The sequence below is a fragment of the Haliotis cracherodii genome, unplaced genomic scaffold (assembly GCF_022045235.1).
Source record: "Haliotis cracherodii isolate W230 unplaced genomic scaffold, xgHalCrac1.p SCAF_9, whole genome shotgun sequence".
Classification (NCBI taxonomy): Eukaryota; Metazoa; Mollusca; class Gastropoda; order Lepetellida; family Haliotidae; genus Haliotis; species Haliotis cracherodii.
Genome location: NW_027266343.1, coordinates 44,251,887 through 44,274,380, shown reverse-complemented (window position 1 = coordinate 44,274,380; position 22,494 = coordinate 44,251,887). Strand labels below are relative to the sequence as shown.

At 41.5% G+C, this 22,494-nt stretch overlaps 1 protein-coding gene across 1 annotated transcript; it reads right to left on the bottom strand.

The window, feature by feature from the left end:
* Positions 1-7,554: 7,554 nt before the first annotated feature.
* On the bottom strand, positions 7,555-9,112 carry LOC139453178 (integrase/recombinase xerD homolog). Its single transcript, XM_071234809.1, has one exon. The coding sequence runs from the start codon at positions 8,933-8,935 to the stop codon at positions 8,027-8,029; it is 909 nt and encodes a 302-aa protein (XP_071090910.1). The 5' UTR covers positions 8,936-9,112; the 3' UTR covers positions 7,555-8,026.
* Between the last annotated feature and the right edge of the window lie 13,382 nt (positions 9,113-22,494).

The window sequence follows — 22,494 nt, the reverse complement described above, 5'->3', positions numbered from 1 at the left end:
AATCTATTTCATTATTTCAATGCACCAGCCCTCAGAAAGTCAGAATGACATTGAATAGCATGACCAATATTACAGGCCACTGAGTTATTGTCCAATTGGATTAGGAATACACAGAATTGAAGACGGTAAAAGGTTAATTTGCTTGCTTCCATAGTGACCTTGAACTTGCTGTTTCTTCAGATTGGATAGCCTTGTCTTCTCTTCATTAACCAGACACTTGTATGGATTGGTTTCTGGAAAACATTTTCAGTCTGTCATCTTAGGATGATATATATCATTTGTGTTGAACCCGTTCATGGTGGAATATGTTTTTTATGTTAATTAAAAGCCTCAAGCTGCATATACTACTCTCCTAAAAACATTATTATGAAAACATCATCAGAAATATTTTTAACCAATCATCTTGATATAAGCATCTGTTATTTAAGAGCCTAACCCCCGTTGTTTGGGATAAAAAATAATAGGGATTGTCTGTTTATGGCCCATCACAATCAAAATCTTCCAAAATGTGCATAAGGAGATTGATCATTGATCAGTTACAAGGACATCAGGTGACCTTCAAGACATGAACGTTAACATCTCTACAATGTGAGGGCCCTCCATTGCAAAGTTATATCAGGGTTGATGCTGTCAAGGATCTATGTTAATCTCCAAGCTTGTATACAGCTTTTGGAAAATGGCTTGTCTACATCTTTTTGTCAGAGAGACGAGATACACTTATAATACAAGAAGTGCCAGAACATATTTCAAGAAACAGTGTGCATTTGTAAGAGAAACACTGGTCAATTGTCATTTTTTAAAAACATATCACCAAGTGATTCAGTTACATATGTCTTGTTATTTGTATGCTTCACCCCCGTCCCCTCTGGATCTGGGTAAGAGCTCCTTTTTAAACCTTTCCCTTTCCCAATCTACTTTGCCCCTTGATCAATACAAACCCCTTAAAACTGTATCCTAATGGCATGGTAAAGTAAGAGATGGAGGTAGCGTTTCCTTGGTCATGACCTCAAGTAATAACAAGAGGAGAGGGAACATTACTCAGATTTCACTCAGCGTGAAGAATTAAGTAGTGCAGGAGTGAATGTAGAATGTATATCACTGCGCTGGAGTGAACATATGTATATCACCATGCAGGAGTGAATGTAGAACGTATATCACTGCGCTGGAGTGAGCATATGTATATCACCATGCAGGAGTGAACACAGTACGTATATCACTGCGCTGGAGTGAATGTAGAGCATATGTATATCACCATGCAGGAGTGAACACAGTACGTATATCACTACGCTGGAGTGAATGTAGAACGTATATCACTGGGCTCGAGTGAGCATATGTATATCACCATGCAGGAGTGAACACAGTACGTATATCACTACGCTGGAGTGAATGTAGAACGTATATCACTGGGCTCGAGTGAGCATATGTATATCACCATGCAGGAGTGAACACAGTACGTATATCACTGCGCTGGAGTGAATGTAGAATGTATATCACTGCGCTCGAGTGAGCTTATGTATATTACCATGCAGGAGTGAACACAGTATGTATATCACTGTGCTGGAGTGAACATATGTATATCACCATGCAGGAGTGAATGTAGAACGTATATCACTGCGCTGGAGTGAGCATATGTATATCACCATGCAGGAGTGAACACAGTACGTATATCACTGGGCTGGAGTGAATGTAGAATGTATATCACTGCGCTGGAGTGAGCATATGTATATCACCATGCAGGAGTGAACACAGTACGTATATCACTACGCTGGAGTGAATGTAGAACGTATATCACTGCGCTGGAGTGAACATATGTATATCACCATGCAGGAGTGAACACAGTACGTATATCACTGCGCTGGAGTGAGCATATGTATATCACCATGCAGGAGTGAACACAGTACATATATCACTGCGCTGGAGTGAACATATGTATATCACCATGCAGGAGTGAACACAGTACATATATCACTGCGCTGGAGTGAACATATGTATGTCACCACACAGGAGTGAGTGTAGTATGTATATCACCACACAGGAGTGAGTGTAGTATGTATATCACCACACAGGAATGAGTAGTATGTATATCACCACACAGGAGTGAGTAGTATGTATATCACCACACAGGAATGAGTAGTATGTATATCACCACACAGGAGTGAGTAGTATGTATATCACCACACAGGAGTGAGTGTAGTATGTATATCACCACACAGGAATGAACGTAGTACATACTGCTGCCTGTTGCAGGAAAGAATGTAGTCCATCTTCTTGAGGCGAGAGAGTTAACTGACTGTAAAAGTCCAGTTTCCACCCTTGCCGATCTAGGCTGGTATTATGGAGTTAGATTTTGGCTGGACTAAGGAGTCTATGCATAGTCCAATCAAAATTGCGCACCAAATCCAGTTCGTAAACTCTCATGCAGATTTCGGTCTATTGCAGGATTTGCACAGGCTTTGCACCGCCAACTCGTTGTCAACAGCTATTTTCCAAATATTTTCATGTTTTTAATCTAGGTGCTCACGAGATTTGATGCACTGCGCGATATAAGACCCGTTTTCTCACAATATAGATATTGATTGTCGATCAGGTCATCTTGACTGGGCGCCGCCATTTTGTTTGAAGGAAATGCAAGTGATACGAGAGGTGTAATCTGATTGGTCCACAGGAGAGGCTTAGAAGGGACATAACTCGTAATAGCCACTGGTGGCGCTACGATCGAGCCCTGTAATTCCAGCCTATTTCGGCAAGGGTGGAAACTGGACTTTTAAAGTCAGTTAACTCTCTTGCCTCAGGAAGATGAATGTTGTCATGTATCATGATATTGTCAGCAATAGTGTCCAGGTCCTATGATGTATGTGAGGACGGTGAACTGATGGAGAAATTCATAACTTCTCATTGTGACATGGAATAAGACAAAACATTCTGTACACATCAAATAACCAAGTGATGAAAGACTCGGTGTTTAAAAAGTCCCTCAAGCTGATAGGAGTTTTAGCAAATGCATGCTTAAAGTTTTTACTTAATTAATCTTGATTGGAAACATGAAATGGATTGTTGATTCTCAGTGGATTAATGTAGAGAGTAGCAGTGACGTTAATTAATCATAGTCTTTTTCAACTAGCAAGTCCTACATCAAGGTACTTTGAAGTAACCTTTTTTTCATCACAGATTGATTGAGATACTGTTTAAAAGAATGTCTTAATTTTTAAAAGATCCTTACAGGTTTGACCATGTGAACCCTTATGCCATTCAGAAACTACTTCAAAGTCAGCCTTTTTCCATAATAAATTGATCAGTTCACTGTCAAATGATTTGAGATTTGTAAATTTTACTGGGTGCAACAATGGTCCCTCGCTGAGTGTTCCTAAAAGTTTTCTGAAAAATGGAAATACATGTACCAGTACTGACACGTAGGTATTTGTGGGTCAATTATTGCTGGTAATGCCTCATGTAGTTATTTGTCAGTGATTCATGTCAATCCTGCTTTTATTCCAGAGGGAATGGGTGACACAGTCATACAGTTACATTCCTTGGGCATGCCAGAAACCCATCATTGTGGGTTCAAATCTCAGATTCACTCTGATTATGTTTCTAGGTTTGCAGTGTTAGAAGTTGGCACTAGTCCTGTAGTTCTTGCCAAACTGCCCAATAGTTAGGTATTATAAGGACTGGTATAAATTTGCCATTTTTAAGGGTTTTTGAATATGTTATCATTCTAAGGGCTCATTGACCAAAATGTTTCTTTCTACCACTGGGTTTATCAGCACCATGCCCGTTCTTGTTGGTTCCATGAAAGTGGTAAACAAGTATACACATGAAGTCGCATCTGTTGTTTTGAAATTGTTTTGATCATCCACCCAATCACCCACACCCACCGATAAGATAGATCACCCACATGATCACTGCACATTGTTTCCTTTTTCCAACGGGGCGGGCAGGTAGCCTGGTGGTTAAAGCTTTATCTCGTCACGCCGAAGACCCGGGTTCGTTTCCCGACATGGGTACAAAGTGTGAAGCTCATTTCTGGTGTCCCCCGCCGTGATATTGCTGGAATATTGCTAAAAGCAGCGTAAAACCATACTCACTCACTCCTTTTTCCACCAGAAAGTAAGCCCAGATTGACTTACTGAAACACTGCAGCAGAACCTGCATGCTTCTTCCCCCCGGCAATACAATCTAGCACCAATGCCACTGTCACACCTGCCTGCTTGTAAACTGCTTAACCTAGTTTCACACTCTGTAAAATGGAAGTAACTTAATCAATAGCATTATCTGATTTTTAGACTGACAATGATGTAATCTCAAAGGAAACTACGATCAGGAAGTGTTATTCAAAGGGAGTGAAACACCAAACCAAAATAGCCATTTTGTAAGTGAATTATTTATACCTCCCAACTATGGGGATGGTATTTTCAAATAATTAGTGTGTTATAGACTTTATCCATAAGGGGGGTGGTGTAATGGCCTTTTAATCCCTATTGAATCTACTGGAACTTTGTGGTAGGGCTGTTAATAAGGTTATCCATCATTAATTAAGTTCACAGACAGTGAGCTAATGGAATGCTGAGGATAGCACAAATGTGAGACACTCGGGTGCCTTGAACCAGACTCTGGTGACATTTCACAGCACCTGGCGTCACCTTCTCTTTGAATTTTTCATGTTGGACTTATTTTTGTGTAATACAAGCATTTCTTTGGTAAAGCTGTCAATCACTATTTGTAATGGGATCTCGTGATTTTTCAAGTCAAAAACAATTCCTATTTAGTCTGAGAATTTCACCAATTAATGTCTTAATTAGATAAGATTTGAAGTCTTTTCTTCTATTTCATTTGGATACATTGATATTGATAGTATTGAAAATACTCTTTCTCTTTCATGACAGATGAAATTCATGAAAGTTCAACTGTTATTCTTGTTAATAATTAAAACATAACTTGGTCTTTGACTGTTTACTTAAAATATCAACATAATTATTCAGACATTGAAACAAAAGAAAAACAGAAAATCATGTATCTGACTGTGACAATGACCACTGTGACTAAAATTTGAAATATTTTGAAAACTGCTTTGTTAGAAATGGGTTCATAAACTCAATATGAGGAAGAGCCGTCATTATGTGTGTGATGGCTGGTGTCTGTTGATGATCTCATGTACTTTGGCATTTCCTGCTTTGCAACCTTGATGTTACATCTGAATTCCTGTGTTACTATTAGGGGCAATGGGGTAGCCTAATGGTAAATGCGTTCTCTTGTCACACCGAAGACCCTGGTTCGATTCCTTGGTGTGAGGCTCATTTCTGGTGTTCCCTGCCATGATATTGCTGGAATATTGCTATAAGCGGCGTAAAACCATACTCACTCACTATGTTGTTACTAGACTTCAGCTGGTAGTAAGGGTCGGAGATTTGAATCCTTATAAGTTTTTTCCCCACATGAAGTTGTATTGCTGTCAGATGAATGATTCTTCTGAAGAAGAGTTAAGCCCCTACTGAAGCAGGATGTCTTACACAATTGGACTGTAATTTTTATGACCATGCAAAAATATGAATTAAATATCTGCAAGAGTAATGTCACGAGAATATGAACTTGATTTTATTACTGGTGTGAAAATGAACTTGTTTTTGTGCAGTTGAAAAAAAATCTTGAAAGGTTGAAAAATGTACACAAGCACAGAAAGCTGAAATTTTAAGGGGAGATGGATTTCAACAATGTCACTCAGATTTATTTATGGAATTTATATTAAGATATATAAATATTGACTTGCTTCCCCCTTCTCAGAAGCCCCAAGTTACGGAGATTTATTTATGGAATTTATAATTAAGATATATATGAATAATGACTTGCTTCTCCCTTCTCAGAAGCCACAAGTTATGGAGAACTGAATGTATATGTACTGGCTAATGATCATTTAAAATGTTAATTGTTTTGTACACATTGTCATGGTGCTTCTTTGCATGGGTTCTATTCCCCAAAAGGGGTACAATATGTGAAGCCCACTTTCTGGTCTTCCCTGCTATAATGTCACTCACTCACTCACTCACTCACCCACCCACCCACCCTGGAGGTTTAAAGTGTTTCACAATGTTTTACAATGCACAAGGCCATATTGGGATACATATCACAATAAATTGTATAATTCTAAATGTTGAAGTCAGAAGCAATTTGAAACACTAGTGAAGGAATTGTTCTTAATGTAACAAGATTCAACTCATTCATTAAACATGTGGGGCGGTCGGGTAGCCTAGTGGTTAAGCTTTCGCTTGTCACACCAAAGACCTGGGTTCGATTCCTGACATGGGTACAATATGTGAAGCCCATTTCTGGTTTCCATGACTTTTGATTTTGCTGGAATACTGCTAACAGCGGCGTAAAACCATACTCTCTTACTCATTAAATATGCACAGATGAATGCTCTGCATGCATGCATTTGGCAAGTGTGTAATGTTAAACACATGATAAAAATTGCTATTGGAAATAGCCCGATATACCGCTAAGCATTAAAAAATGATATTGTAATACATATTGTGGAAAGAGTGAACCTCAATTTACCCTTAAACTGGTAATACAGCGCACCATTATCATTTACTGAATTGTCTGTTCTTGACTCAATTATTTACAGGTTATTGCAGGATATTACAGCGATGGCCCACCTCCCTGAGGAAGGTGGGCTATGTTGAAAGAATGACAAAGACGCAACAGTGGATTTAATGGCCGAGGGTGTGGAGGTTCTAAAGGGCTACCCCAATTTAGCAATGGAATAAATAGTATTTATGTGGCGACTTGAGTCGCCAAACATATTTGTTAATATATAATTAATGGTAAGGCCCAAATGGCGGAAATGTCACAACCCGACCACAGCTGCGGGTCTAAATGGGAGCGAACGCCGCCAGGCCAAATTTAATTGTTAATATATACTTAATGCTACGGCCCAAATGACGGAAACGACGCAACCCGACCACAGCTGCGGGTCTAAATGGGAGCGAACGCCGCCAGGCCAAATTTAATTGTTAATATATACTTAATGCTACGGCCCAAATGACGGAAACGACGCAACCCGACCAACGCTGCGGGTCTAAATGGGAGCGAACGCCGCCAGGCCCAGCTATGTGGCAACTTGCGTTGCCAAATATAATTGTTACTAGATTCCCGAGTGAAAACCCGGGAAAGACTGGGTTCCAACTGGTAAGAAGGTAACCCAGTCTGGGTTCCCGCTGGAAAGCAGGTAACCGGAAACCCTAATTAGTATATATATCAATATAAATTATGATGATATAGGAGGTAGCCCAGAAGAACCACGCCACTTAGCACCAAAGTGCTACCCCACACCCCACGGCCGCGGATGATGATACGCGTGCCCGCCATGATTGCCTCATAAGAAAGATGTCTTACCTTTATATTTACTTACTTGAAAATTTGGACCAAGGCATGATCGATATCCTTTACGAAAGCTACTATCCCTTTACAACTAAGGTGGATTCCCTCCCACTGGAACCAGGACCGGTCAGTGGCCACTATTCTAGGATGGGGGATAAAAGAAAACTTAGGAAGGTCGCGGAGACGATTGGCTAACCGCCTATTGAGCTTAGATCTACTCTTTTCCACCTTACGTGGGTCGCGTGCGGAATGCCAATACCTTCGTTGTAGGATACCGGAAAAACAGACATGGGTGTTTGGTAGGTGTGCCTGGATCCGCATGATTGACGTCTCCATATCTATGAGGAGCTGGCTGGTCTTCGTGGAGCCCAAGTCATTGGATCCCAAGTGTATAACGACAGCTGAAGGACTGCGCCGCGTTGCCTCCACCTGAGCGTCGATCACCCTGTCCAGGTCGTTCCACCGCAGTCCGCCCCTTGCCAACCACAAAATCTTTTTGTGGGGCACAAGCTCCGGGCGCTGTGGGGACAGCTGTTGCCTCGCCCTTGTCATAAAGCTTGAGCCCACCATCCAGACTGGAACAAATGTACTATAGTAGCATTTGGCAGTTATTAGTTATTTGCCTTTAGTTCTTGTTAACTAACATGAATAATTATGTCACAGGAAGACGTATATACGACTGATAGCATTCAGACTTCCACCTGCCATATTGCTGGATGAGATGTGGTGGTACCCCATTGATAGCTGCCGTTGTTGCTGCCCCGATTCGGAAAGAGTGGGAAGAATAACTTTCAGTACCTATTGAGCTGAGGGCCAAGGCCTTTTTTAGGACCGCTTGGAACTGATACCTGGTTAGCGGTGAATGGTCAAAGTGGATAAATGCTTGGGCGGGGCCAGATGGGCGTACCTTTAAGTATGCCTTAAGGGCAGCCACTGGGCAGGGTGATTTACCTGGTGTCGGCTCTATACCCACTGAATTGCCGTACCCATGTTGGTCACCTTTGGAGTGTGGAAGGTGGATCGTAGCTTTCTCCGGTTCGCCTGATATACTTACGTTATTGATGGAGCAGCCTGGCTGTGACATCTTAGTTTGAACTAGTTCACTTACTCTAAAGAAACCAAAGAAGGCTATACAATAGACAGCTCTGAAAAGGCATACCTCGTATGACGAAGAACAAACCTGTGTGAGATTGTTGATGACCACCTTCAACAGATCCAGAGTAATAGGTTTCCTTGTGTCCTGGCGCCCTCTTGACTTGTACATACCTGTTATTAGTTTAGTAACCAGGAAATGATTGGTACAGTCTTCCATACCTTTAAATTTATGGTTGGCGGATATACCAGCGATATATGTTTTTACTGTGTTGGGAGAATGGTTGGTGACTGACAAATGAGCAATAAAGTTTACGACCTGATCTAGGGGGACTGGCCACGTTTCTGGAAGCTGATGCACCGATCTGAACTGCTTCAGCGCGTTGATGCCTGTCCTGTAAGTCGACCAGGTATTTTCAGACAGTGACTGTAGTAGTAGCCTGTCAACTTCTTGCTTCAGATGTGCCATATGTTGTCTGGAACCGGCGTTGGCGCAGGCTCTGCTTCCGGTGCTACTGCCCGGAAACGATTGAACTGAAACCTCGAGAGTGCATCGGCTATAACATTGGAATTAGTTGCAATGTATTTTGACTTAAACAAAATGTTATAGTTAAGACAAAGGAGGATGAGGCGGCGGAGAAGATTCATCACCCGAGTGGCTTTGGTTGATTGCTTGTTGATGATTGCCACCACTGCCTGGTTGTCACAGTAGAACAGTATTTTCTTGTTCATCAGCTGTGTTCCCCATAGTTGAATGGCGCAGACGATGGGAAACAGCTCCAGAAAGGTCATGTCAAGTGTTGTCCCATCCTTAACCCAATGGTCAGGCCATCTACCGCAGAACCATCTGCCCTGAAGGTAGGCCCCAAAACCTATGCTCCCTGCTGCATCTGTGTAAAGCTGAAGGTGAGAGTTGTCCACCCACAGCTTGTCCTGAAATACTGATACACCATTAAAGTTCGTGAGAAATGTAAGCCACATTTGAAGATCCTGTTTTACCCATTCTGTGATTCGAATATGATGGAAAGGTTGCTTACCTTGGCAGAGGAGGTCGATGAGTCTTCGACAGAATGCTCTACCCATTGGGATGGCCCTACACACAAAATTGAGCTTACCAATGAGTGACTGTAATTCTTTCTTTGTTGCCTTAGAGTTTGATGTGGCGAGTATGTGCTGAATTTGGGCTGTGATTTCACTGATCTTACCTTCCGGTATTCTCACCTGCATAGCTAGCGTGTCTATTTCGAGGCCCAGAAATGTAAGTTGAGACACTGGACCTACTGTTTTATCCTGGGCGATGGGAATACCAAGATGAGTTAGCATTTCTAATGCAGACTGCAAATAGGATTGGCATTGTGTTGTGCCCTGCTGTCCCCCCGTCAGAAAGTCATCAAGGTAATGCATAATCGGTATTGCTGGGATACGCTGACTTATGCACCATTGGAGAAATGAGCTGAAGGTCTCAAAAATAGCACATGATATCGAGCATCCAAATGGTAAGCATTTATCAAAGTAAAATTTACCTTCGAATTGGATACCCAGCAGTTCGAAATCATCCGGGTGCACTGGTATAATTCTGAATGCTGACTTGATGTCGAACTTTGCAAGCAGTGCTCCCTTTCCCAAGTGTTGCACCATCTGTACAGCTTCGTCGAACTTGGCATAAGAGACTGAACATGCTTGCGGATCTATGTGGTCATTAATTGACCCTCCTTTTGGATAAGACAGATGATGAATTAGACGGAAATCATCGACTTTCTCACCTTGGCATTGTTGTGATTCTGCCTGTTTCTTTGGGATTAGACCTACAGGGGATACTTGCAAGTTAACAAAGGGGATAGTGCTAAACGGTCCTGCCATTCTGTTAAGATCCAGTTCTTTTTTAAGCTTTTGTCTAACTATGTCCCTCCTATGTTTATGGGTTGCGGATTGTAAGTTACCTGCTAGCCGACTATGGCGTGTACCTTGGAACTCGAGTTGGAAACCAAATGTAAAACCATCGAGCAAATATTGCGCATCCTCTGCGTTTAACTGAGAATAACGACACAACCATGGTGTTAACTTATCTAGTTTGACGGGAGTAGGAGCCAAAGACCTTACCTCTAGTTCCTCTGGTTGACTGCCTTGGGCCATTAAAGCGTGGGCTTGAGCCATTAAAGCGTGAGCTTGAGCTATTGATTGAGAGGGGGGGTCGTGTGACCCCCTGTCCTCGAAAGCAGGTCGACGCCCCGTGAGCTGTTTCGCCGCACTTACTGCATATGTGGGAGTACGCGCAGCTGTACTTTTTACACCCATGAGGTTTGTTGAATGCGTAGCATAGGTTAAGTACAGGGTCTGAAACACTTGAAGCAGTCAGCTGACCGAATGTACCACCTACCTGTTGACGCCCCGACTGCGGGATCATGTATTTTAGCCATAGCTCACCGTCAAGTTTGTCCCATTGTCGTAGAGGGTCTCTAGCCATCCTATGTCGGAATTGCTGGTCGTATAGACACCAGGCATCCGGTCCACCTCTAAGTGCCGCTGAACGGATTGTTTCCATGTACGATAATAGGCTTTGCACTATCCGTAGGCTGAAATGTTTGGCAAGGTATATGTTCATGTAAATATGGAAAGCGGATGTCCAGCTTCCCAGTGTTATTTTCCTCGTTGGCGCTTTGACAGGTTTAAATAGTACCTTACCTGCAGTATCTGTGACCATAGTTAGCGCTTCGCTGTCCTCGGTGCCCGCGTCGTTGGGTAGAAGTGTCCCGATGTCCACATACTCACCTCGCCATACCTTTTCCCTGGTTTGTTGTTTGACGTGTGCATCGATAAACTCTGAGTTGAAGACGAGGGATTCCCCCGACGGACGATTTTCATTGGCTGACGTGTTCGGTAGTGACACGTCACTGTGAGCCTCGATCTGAAAAGGCGGGTTAACCCCACCTGGACCGCACGCATCGAGAGAAAGCGCGGGAATGTCAGCACTGTCGGTGCTACGTTGTTGGCCCATGTTATTGGCCCCCGATTGCCCCAAGAGCGCCCAGATTTGTTGCAGCTGCTGCGCTACTGATGCGGTTTGATTATTATGCAAAACGTGATCAGTTTGTTTGGGCACGGGCGCAGTGGAAGCCAAAATACCAGATGGTATTGACACACGATTATTTATGGAATATTGTAACTCACCGTCCGCTGTAGCGCTTGGCTCGATGGTGATCCCGTTCACCTCTCTTGGGGGTGGGGTGACAACTCGTGCCTGTTTGGCCCCCCTGACCAAGCGATGGTTGATGGCGGCTCTTCTTTTCGCGGGCATGATCTATCAGCGGTTTTGATAGGAGTATGACTAAACGTCAGCGAAGCTATAAGATAGGTCTATCGGCGGTTGCGAGAAAGGTATGACTAAACGTCAGCGAATGTAGTATTGAAGGATGAGATAAAACGTAGAAAGCGGAGAAAGCGGAGAGCGACAATGCGATGTTCCACGGATTGACAGCTGTGCGAAAGTGAAGAGTAGAGACGGTTACGTAATGAAAAAATAAAACAGTGATTACGTCACCACGAGATGGTTACTTAACTTCCGAAGACACGCGCGTGCTATGACGTAGCAGGAAGTAAGTAAAATTGTAAACATAAGATGATATACCTGCAATAAAAACATTTAGTCGCTAGTACTAAATGTAAGTACTGTCATAAAGATGGAATATTGTGCATTGTTGTGGAATAGTTCCAGAAACAATATAACCCACAGTGAGCTACAGAGCCATGTCACTGCATTCTTGTTAAATGGAATATAGGAAGTTATACCATATCAATTTAGGTTGTATTATTTCAGTCCAATCATTGATATCAGTCCATGGGTATGTACGTACTATGTTCACTCCAGCATGGGGATATATGTACTACACTAACTCCTGCATGGTGATATATATGCTATGTTCATTACTACATGACCCAATCATTGATATCAGAGTGTAGAGATTCTTTATTCACAGAGTCCTGTTCATCAACCTTTAAATTACATTGTGCTTGTGTCTGGAACCAACTAAACTCCCAACATGTTCTCATGACGCCCTAGGGACTACTTCAGGCATTTACTCTGTCATTATGCTTGGACATAATACAGCTATAAGGTGCTAATATACACTCTTGTATGCTTAATCTAAGCCCACAAGGTACATATATGCATCCCAATGAAAGGACATTTGTCCAGAAAATAGACATTAGGCAAATTAGGGCATTAATTTGTCTCAGTTGAAGAAGTGTCTGACTGTGATGCTTGAGGTTCTACTGCAATTTATTTCTGCTTTCTGCTCTGTGAGGCTGAGAAAGATGTCTGTTGGTTGGGATATAGAGAATCTCACCCGAGTTCCACTTTTATCAACGAGTGTTGATATATTTGATATCAAAAGACACTCGGGTGAGATTTTATTTATCATCCAACATCATTCTTCCAACTTTTTCAATTTGTAGACAGTAATTAGCAGTGTCTTCAGTGTAAAAAGAACTGCTAACAACTTCAGTAACAAAGCCATTACTGATGTCATTTGATTGTGACGTCATGGTAACCAGTGATGTCACAATGGTCTGCAAAGCATTGTGATGTAATTTCATTGCAGTGATATCTACAGTGTAGATATCGCTTAATCTAATCCAAGCAATATCTCCTGTGGGAGCCAGTTTTGGTTGATAAATCTTGTTTCCTGGATCTCTGAACAGGGAATGTTGTGTGTGAGGGTCTTGTAAGTATCGTATCAACAAGATCTGGAAGTTCACTTTATAATGTCCTTTCTGCAATTTTGTACGGAAGTGACAGGAAGCCTATTGGACCAATCATTTGGACATTTCTTCTTCTACTCTAAAAAAGCCAAAGAACTATTTCAACAGAACATTTTTTTAGAATGTTCAGCTTATCAGGCAAACAATTTTTATGTGTGTTAAACCTGAGGCAACCATTTTTTCAATATTTTCTGGAACAAGTTATTTTGATTTTAAATTATCCCCATTTTTTCTTTGCATTTTATGAGGATGTTTGACATTGTTTCTTTCTTGCTTCTTCAGAAGAAAGGATGCATGGGTAATACTTTTGTTATCTGGATGTCTTGGGGCCCATGTAAAGATATAGTCTACTTTCTGAAATTCTGAAATCCAGATCAAAATTTATGTATGAATCCCATGTGACTGTCATTGATAGTGCTTAAGAGCTAAGATTGTGAAGTGTCCATGGTCTGGTGCATCCACCTAGACAAGGTCTACCTCTCTAATCACCTAAGTCTGTGTGCAATTGGGGATGTCCGTTACATTACATATCAAGCGCCTTCTGTTATGAACTTGTTCATTCAACAGACAGAAAAGTGGTGTTTGGCTGGGACTAATCTAATCAATGGAAAGTTAGAGTAGTCCCAGCCAATCCATGGAAAGTTAGAGTAGTCCCAACCAATCAGTGAAAAGTTACGGTAGTCCCACCTAATCAGTGGAAAGCTAGAGTAGTCCCAGCCAATAAGTGGAAAGTTCGGGTCGTCCCAGCCAATGAGTGGCAAGTTGGGTAGTCCCAGCCAATGAGTGGCAAGTTAGGATGGTCCCAGTCAAACAGTGGAAAGGTGCCCATCCTCAAGACCACAAGTAGGAGTTTTAAGCTGAGATAAATGATGATTTTTGGCGACATTATTAGTACAATTAAGTGATGAAATATCTACATATTTTATTTCTGAATGCTCCTTTGAACAGTTTGAACAACAGTGGTTTGGAATAGACTATGTATAAGCCTGAAACATTTTGTATCTGCTTTGAAGTAAGGCACCTTTAGACAATATTACTTGACATCTAACATTTACAGCTCCGGCATGACGCATCGTTGAACAAACACTGTCTGGCGCTTCCTGACACAGTATTCTTGTTTTATGAACAGTGCATATGTATGGCGGCGCTATGATGTCTGTATTCCACACATAGGTACAGTGTGTGGAATTACTCTAGGTGTCCCTAACTTGGATATTGGGAATTAATTCATAAATGATGTAACACAATAAACCATGGTGTCTGAAACATTTACAACAAATATTCATCTGCTGGTTGTTAATTGATTGCTGCTGATGCATCACTGTCATAAGTATAACAATCTGACTGTAGCCTTGTGTTTGCTTGTAACGCTGAAGGCCCAGGTTCGATTACCCACATGGGTACAGTGTGTGAAGCCCATTTATGGAGTCTGCCACTGTGATATTGCTGGAATATTGCTAAAAGCAACGAAAAAATATACTCACTCACTTCAGTGTGTATGTTCAGCTCAACTGAACTGAATGCTGTTGTGACAGCCATTTTATAAAATGTTGTTCTCCGTTCATTGGCCATTACCATATTTTCTTGAGTATAGTGCGCACCCGAGTACAATGCGCACCCCTCTCTGGCGGATTCAGTATTTTGGAGAATAGAAAATTCAGATATTATGCGCAGAAAAAAATTACACTGTACCCCTTCAGTGAATTCCAGTAAACGAACGGGTGTTGAGAAACTTGGTCAGTACAAATTTTTAAATTAGAGATAACTGATTTACCATTCAAATTGTATTTTTGGTTCTGCTAGGCATTGTTTTACATCCAGGGATTAAGATTACCTTGTGTATTTTCTCGTAAACTAAGCTGGAAACAACAGCAATCAGCTGTACACATGTTTTCTTGAATCTACGTTTTCTGGAATCTTGATTAGGTCAAGACACACCCAATGACATAACTCAACAGGATTTTAATGCAAGGATCTGCAAAAATTTAATCGGAAACTATTTTTTTATCATCAATATCTTGTTATTTTAGTTGCAGCTTTTACTAAATATATTTAAAATAATTATATAACCCTATGCGAAGCAGCTGATCCCTATTGCCTGTTATCATTTTTGACATGGAACCAGTTTGACCTGTCACCATCGTGGCTCCCGTGTAGAATCGTCAAACTATAACAAATAGGACTTTTAACGAGTCAAAGTATGGCATTTATGATATATGTACCGATTCTCTGTCAACTAAAGTTCGTTTCAAAGCGTCAATAGCCGTAATCTGACTGTGGTTGCTGTTAATAACTGTGAGTTGTGCGATCCTCCGATCGCTTCACACACGATTTTGCCGAAATTATTTAAAACAATATTAAAAGAAATTTTTAATAAAATTTATTAAATAAGTTACAAACATAAGTCCAAATATACATAGAACACTTTTTATAGCCATCATGTTGGGTCACTCAGGGTTGGTTGATAATTGGCTATATTGGGTTGGTTCATGTCAGGTCATATCATGATGGGTCATTTAGGGTTGGTTACTACTGGGTCATATTGGGTTGGTTCATGAAATGTCATATCATGTTGGGTCATATTGATTGGTAGTTGGCCATAAGTCAGTCAGTTGATGTTGGGTCATATTTGGTTGATAGTTGGCCATAAGTCAGTCGGTTGATGTTGGGTCATATTGATTGGTAGTTGGCCATAAGTCAGTCGGTTGATGTTGGGTCATATTGATTGGTAGTTGGCCATAAGTCAGTCGGTTGATGTAGGGTCATATTGATTGGTAGTTGGCCATAAGTCAGTCGGTTGATGTTGGGTCATATTGATTGGTAGTTGGCCATAAGTCAGTCGGTTGATGTTGGGTCATATTGATTGGTAGTTGGCCATAAGTCAGTCGGTTGATGTTGGGTCATATTGATTGGTAGTTGGCCATAAGTCAGTCGGTTGATGTTGGGTCATATTGATTGGTAGTTGGCCATAAGTCAGTCGGTTGATGTTGGGTCATATTGATTGGTAGTTGGCCATAAGTCAGTCGGTTGATGTTGGGTCATATTGATTGGTAGTTGGCCATAAGTCAGTCGGTTGATGTTGGGTCATATTGATTGATAGTTGGCCATAAGTCAGTCGGTTGATGTTGGGTCATATTGATTGATAGTTGGCCATAAGTCAGTCGGTTGATGTTGGGTCATATTGATTGGTAGTTGGCCATAAGTCAGTCGGTTGATGTTGGGTCATATTGATTGGTAGTTGGCCATAAGTCAGTCGGTTGATGTTGGGTCATATTGATTGGTAGTTGGCCATAAGTCAGTCGGTTGATGTTGGGTCATATTGATTGGTAGTTGGCCATAAGTCAGTCGGTTGATGTTGGGTCATATTGATTGGTAGTTGGCCATAAGTCAGTCGGTTGATGTTGGGTCATATTGATTGGTAGTTGGCCATAAGTCAGTCGGTTGATGTTGGGTCATATTGATTGGTAGTTGGCCATAAGTCAGTCGGTTGATGTTGGGTCATATTGATTGGTAGTTGGCCATAAGTCAGTCGGTTGATGTTGGGTCATATTGATTGGTAGTTGGCCATATGTCAGTCGGTTGATGTTGGGTCATATTGGGTTGAATCATATGTGTCCATATGAAGCTGGAATCACGTTGGATCATATCAGGTTGGTTCATTTTCAATCATCCCAGTTTGGGTCAGGTAGGGTCAAGTCAGGTCAAATTCGACAACTACAACCACTTCTGTTTGATCCCAGCATGTGATGATGCGGAAATACCAGTGTCTGTCTGCCTGCCAGTCAGTCTATAAGTAAACTAGTGTCCAAAAGAAACGATACCACCTGTTTGCAACGACATAAAAGAAAAACTAAACAATGCAGAAGTTTAGGATTGGTGTTATGCTTTTGAGAAATCCTTTCACAACATTTGTACAAAAATTTCATTTCAATAAAATCTGTACAACCAATATGACAAGCCTTTAAAGATGGGTGGGGTCGAAAAATGAACATTTCGTTAGAGCACTGATCACAGAAACAACAGGAAATGTCAAACCACACGTCTCAAAGTCAAGTCAGTAGCGGGTATGTCCACTGTGAGCATCAATACATGCCAGAACACGCCTTCGGACTGATCAGTCTTGCTGTGTGTGGCCTTGCATTGTCATGTTGGAAAAGGAGTCCACGAGGCTGTTGCTGAATAAAGGGCACCACAACAGGCCGTAGGATGTCATCAAGATAACGCTGTGCATTCAGGTTTCCACGAATTACGACAAGCATCGTTTTGACGTCACCACATATGCCACCCTAAACCATTAACCCTCCACCTCCAAACGGCCGGACCTGTTGGAAAACAGTTAGGCGCCAAACGTTCACCAAATTGTTGGTATACAAGCTACCGTCCATCGTTTCTGAAGATGAGGAATCTGCTCTCATCAGAGAACATAACATGTGCCCAGTCCCGCCGTTGCCAACGTCGAACTCGCCTGGCCCAGATCAGTCTGTTGTTCCGGTGTCGAGGCGTCAGGAGCGGTCCGCGGTAGGGATGATGTGGCCGGATACCATACTGCCGTAGTCTCCTGTAGACGGTCTGTCGACTGATCCTGTGTCCCAGTGCTGTAGCCGCCGTGGACGTCGCTGTTACGGTGCGGTTCCTCAGGTGTAATACCCGGATGTAACTATTTTCACGGGGCATGGTTACTCGTGGTCTTCCACTCCTGGGCCTGTCTGACGTAACCGCTGCATCAACATGGTGATAGTGATGCGTGCGCAGCCCAACCTTCTGGCGATGTCGACGTGTGACGCTCCTTGTTGGACCATTCCAACGGCTCTCTCTCTCTCGATGGCTGTCAAACGTGGCATATCTTGTGTTCTTTTTGTTGCTGTGATATCAATGTGTCTGATCAGCTGTTTTATACAGATTTTATGCAGGTGCAGAACATGCTAGAGAGGGAAATGTCACTTTCACGAAATTTACGTTTTTTCCCGGAAGTGATCACGTATTCCCGGTATTTTTTATCGACTATGCTGTGTTTGGGATGTGCAATACGAATTGGCATGTTTTCATACTAGACAATTCACTTAGTAAAAAACAATTTTGAAAATAAGTTGGTATCGTTTCTTTTGGACACTAGTTTATTTTAGGTTTGGTAACATATCTTAAAAACCTTTCAAAATGTCTTTCTAAAACTTAACATAAAAGTCTGTTAGTGCTTTTTGCTTCTTGGAAGGTTTCAGTTTCAGTATTTTTACACATTCTTGTGTATGATAATTGATTAATATGTCTCATGCTATTTAATACCTCTTCTTGAACCTTGATAATTGTACCAGACATGTTATTTTCACCTTGACATTTAGATATTTATGAAATATTTCTTGCATTTTTTTCATGTTTGTGGTAGCATTGCTAACAGAAAAATGTCATATGTCTCGGGCTGTTTTATCCACAGCAATATGGTCAAAACCATGTAAAATATCTTCTTGAAACTTGTGCGAAGTATATGCAGTAGTTGATCCTGAAATATTTATAACTTTTCACTGTCTGTATAGTTTTATGGAAATTACGTAGGTATGTTAGATTGTGCAGAAACAAAAGCAGCAATCACAACACCTAGCTCTGTCCAGCAAGTTTGTTCTTGATAATCATCTGATAAACTATTACACTTAATATACCACTCGACATTTGCTAAGGATAATGAGATACTTCATACTGTTACAAAACTAGAAGAGATCAGCGTATTGATTTCCTTGAAATGAAGCTGCACTTGTAGTTCCTTTGCAATGTTGAATACTATTTGTATGCCAGCATCTCTCTGCAATTAGTCCCATTCACGCCCATCCTGGACAATACAAACATCCCTATCAAAAGTTAAGTTCAATGTCAACCATTCTTAAACATCTGTAAACTGATCAGGATCATGTTATGCCAAAACATATCCCACAATGCATCATTTGCTCATTGTGAATGCCCAGAAGCAGATATATGAAGTCCCGGCTTACCAAACCTGTGGGGGTGGGAATTGGTCTCCACCAACTCACGCTGGTGGTAAGGGGCGACTTAATGGGTCCGGTGGTCAGGCTCATTGTAACACAACAACCTGGATTGTTGCTGGCAATGTCAATCACTGTATTGTCTGGTCCATATGCAATTGTTTTCAGGTAGCTGTCATACAGCTGGAATATTGCTCAGGGCAGTGTTGAATAACAAACACATGCACAGACACACTCCTAACCATCTATTTACACCCTTTCCAAATTTGAGCTGGAACTGAATCTGAAACCTTTAAGATTTCATCTTCAACATGTATATGTATTAAGCATGTGTTGTTAGTGTAGCAGGGCGTGGTGTCATCCTACAGATGATATCTTTACCTTATCAGCTTGCTGACGGGGTTAACCTCTTTGGTCATGTGGACAAAGAGTCTGACCTCTGCTCAGAAGGTCCGTAGTTCGAATCCCATCACGGGACTCGAAAATTTTATGGCCGCTACATTGGCGCCCAACGTGGGGCTGAGTGCGTTCATATTAAATTTGAGCAAAATAAGTCTCAGTACCCTACTATGCGGCCCGGGACGTGCCTTCTGTTGATGGGGAGGTATGTTACTAAGCGGGGCGTGGTGTCATCCCAGAGATGACATCCTTACCTTGTCAGCTTGCTGACGGGGTTAACCTCTTTGGTCATGTGGACAAGGCGTCCAACCTCGGATCAGAAGGTCCCTGGTTCGAAACACATCACGGGACTCAGAAATTTTATGGCCGCTACATAAGGATGCATTTTACCATCAAGAATGTACATTTTGGATGTACTTCACGAAACAAGAGATGCTTGACCCTGGAAGAAGGAATGTGGTTTCTGGAGCAAGTTACCCTTTTTCAACATAACTCCACCCTGGGCTTGACTAGTGTGTGAGTTGGGTTTAATGTCGCATTTAACAGTATTCCAGTTATATCGCGGCTGCGCATGACTAACTCATCACTGACATGAATACACATACATGGTAATAGAGCTGCATGATCTCCTGCACGGCAGGATGATGATAGACTTCCCAGCACGGATGTCCCAGGAGTATACCATTAACCTCGTCATGATAAGAAGGTATAGTTGACAATCCAGCTGTAATTGTTTGCCCAGAAACACTGCTATGGTTTGGCTGAATTGCAAGCAGTGTCGTCATTGGTCATTTTGGCCAAGCTTCATCAAAATGTGTTTGTTGTTCCATATCTATGTAGATCAACGGATACACTGATTGTCTTCTTGTTATTAAGGTAAGAAAAAGAGAGGTGACGAAAAGGAACCACATTCAAACAAACGGCTTATGCCGTGGACAAAAAATTCTATGGCATCAAAGGTCAATGACACTGATTGGTTAAAGTCACATGATACGATTATCCATGAACGTACAATGAATGTATTCTAAATCCTCCCTTAATGATTATAATGTTCACTACAGTGCTGTCACAGTGTGTTCTTATCAATCTGATTTTTATAAGTTAATTTTAGCGTGGTTATGAGGACACCTGTCGATATTTCATTTGATCTAACCCAAGGGATATCCCCTAACAATGTGTCCCTCCATAAAGGAGCCAGTATTTCAGATTTTCCTATTAAAAAGTGATGGTAATGAATAATGACATGAAATAAGTTTGTTAGTGTCAGGGTTGGCCTGTTTGATTTCAATCAAATATCAACATTGATCAAACATCATTGGCTACTCAGATCATTCGTCTTGGATGATTACCACGTATGTCAACAGCAGTTATACCACAATGCACTTTAATGTGATAAACTGAAATCTAGTGGCTCCACTCCTTAACAAAACTGCATTTGAGGAATTGGGGATTTTCCTCTGGCATTAGCATTAGCAGATGGCAAAAACATGGCTATTGTTGATTAGATATGTCATACCTTCTTCATTGCTATTCTGCAAGCTAATTTGTCATGTGTCATTTGTGCCCAAATCCATAAGGATGGAGTGAATGTTTATTCATTTAATGGCCTTGATACAATTTTCATCCAAGACATCTAGCTTCTTGAGGCTGGTGTCATAACATTGACACTTAAGCCACATATGATGCAGTTGAACATCATCATCATTTTCAGACTACAGGCTCTAGGTACTCCACAGTTATGAGACAACAGCCGTGAGCCGATCTTCACAGTGTGTTGTGCTGAGCGCCTTGTTCCAGTGCTCAGTTTCTGAAAAGTCAGATGTGTTAACATACAGGCTGGCCTTTCCGATTTGATGACAAGTAGTTAGAGTAGGCAGTAGGGGAATAGTGTCTACCACCTTTCTCGGATTCGGGAGGAATAATGACAGTGGCTGATTGTGATTTCATTGATGACCATTTAGAGCACGGATGACTGTTTAGAGAATGAGGCATTAAGTATAGATGTTTCATGCTGAATTCCACTCGCAACATATGGCCTCAATACACAACAGGTAAGGTGGATTATTGTTATTCATTACAGTTTTTCAGTAGGTCTAATGTTAAAACATTATTCAAGTAATTACTCGTGACAGGGTCAAAATTCAAAAAGAAGGACCCAAGGACCTGGCCCCTGAGGTGATCTGCCAGGATGGTCCTTGTTTTCGCATATTGACCTTGTCAAGAGTGATCATTCGTTTTGTTATACCGAAGTTCACTTTAAAGTTAATGAAATCTTCAAACCATCCCATGTTTCACTACAGTAACTTTGCTGCGAACTGTTAAATGTTCGTACCAGACGCCATCTTGTCTCTCGCAGACGAGTCAATATTCATCACGTGACGGGTCAATACGGTGTCTTCCCAAAATGCCTACATGCCAAAACACCTACAGCTTATAACAACAAAATTCTCAGTTGAATGCACACCTAATCCCCTGCCTGTTACCTTTGTCATTTTAATGGAATAACCCCAAGAATATTTATATACATTTTATTTTACTAATCAGTCAGATGATAATCACAATAAGTCACTAGCCAAGTTTCAAAAGATGACCAACAGCATCAAAGTATTGGATGGGTGTTTTTAATACCTGGGCCAAATGTTCTTTTAAGCGGCACAAGCGATTCCTACCTCTCGGTAGACTTGTTTTCTACTCCTGAGGGAAGCACCAAAATCGATCTGCGAAATCTTGACTCGATCTGCATGTTCTAACTTCTTGATGACTTCAATGAAGCGGTAGATGTTGGGATCATACTGATCATGTGAGGAGTCAATGATCAAGGTTAGTGTCAGTCACATGATTTCTGGGTCTGCATTGAAATGTGTTTTGTTACGTGGTACGAATTAACCAATGGAATAGCAAG

Coding starts and splice junctions, on each gene's coding strand:
- LOC139453178 (XM_071234809.1), bottom strand. CDS start 8,935: ATGGCACATCTGAAGCAAGAAGTTGACAGGCTACTACTACAGTCACTG.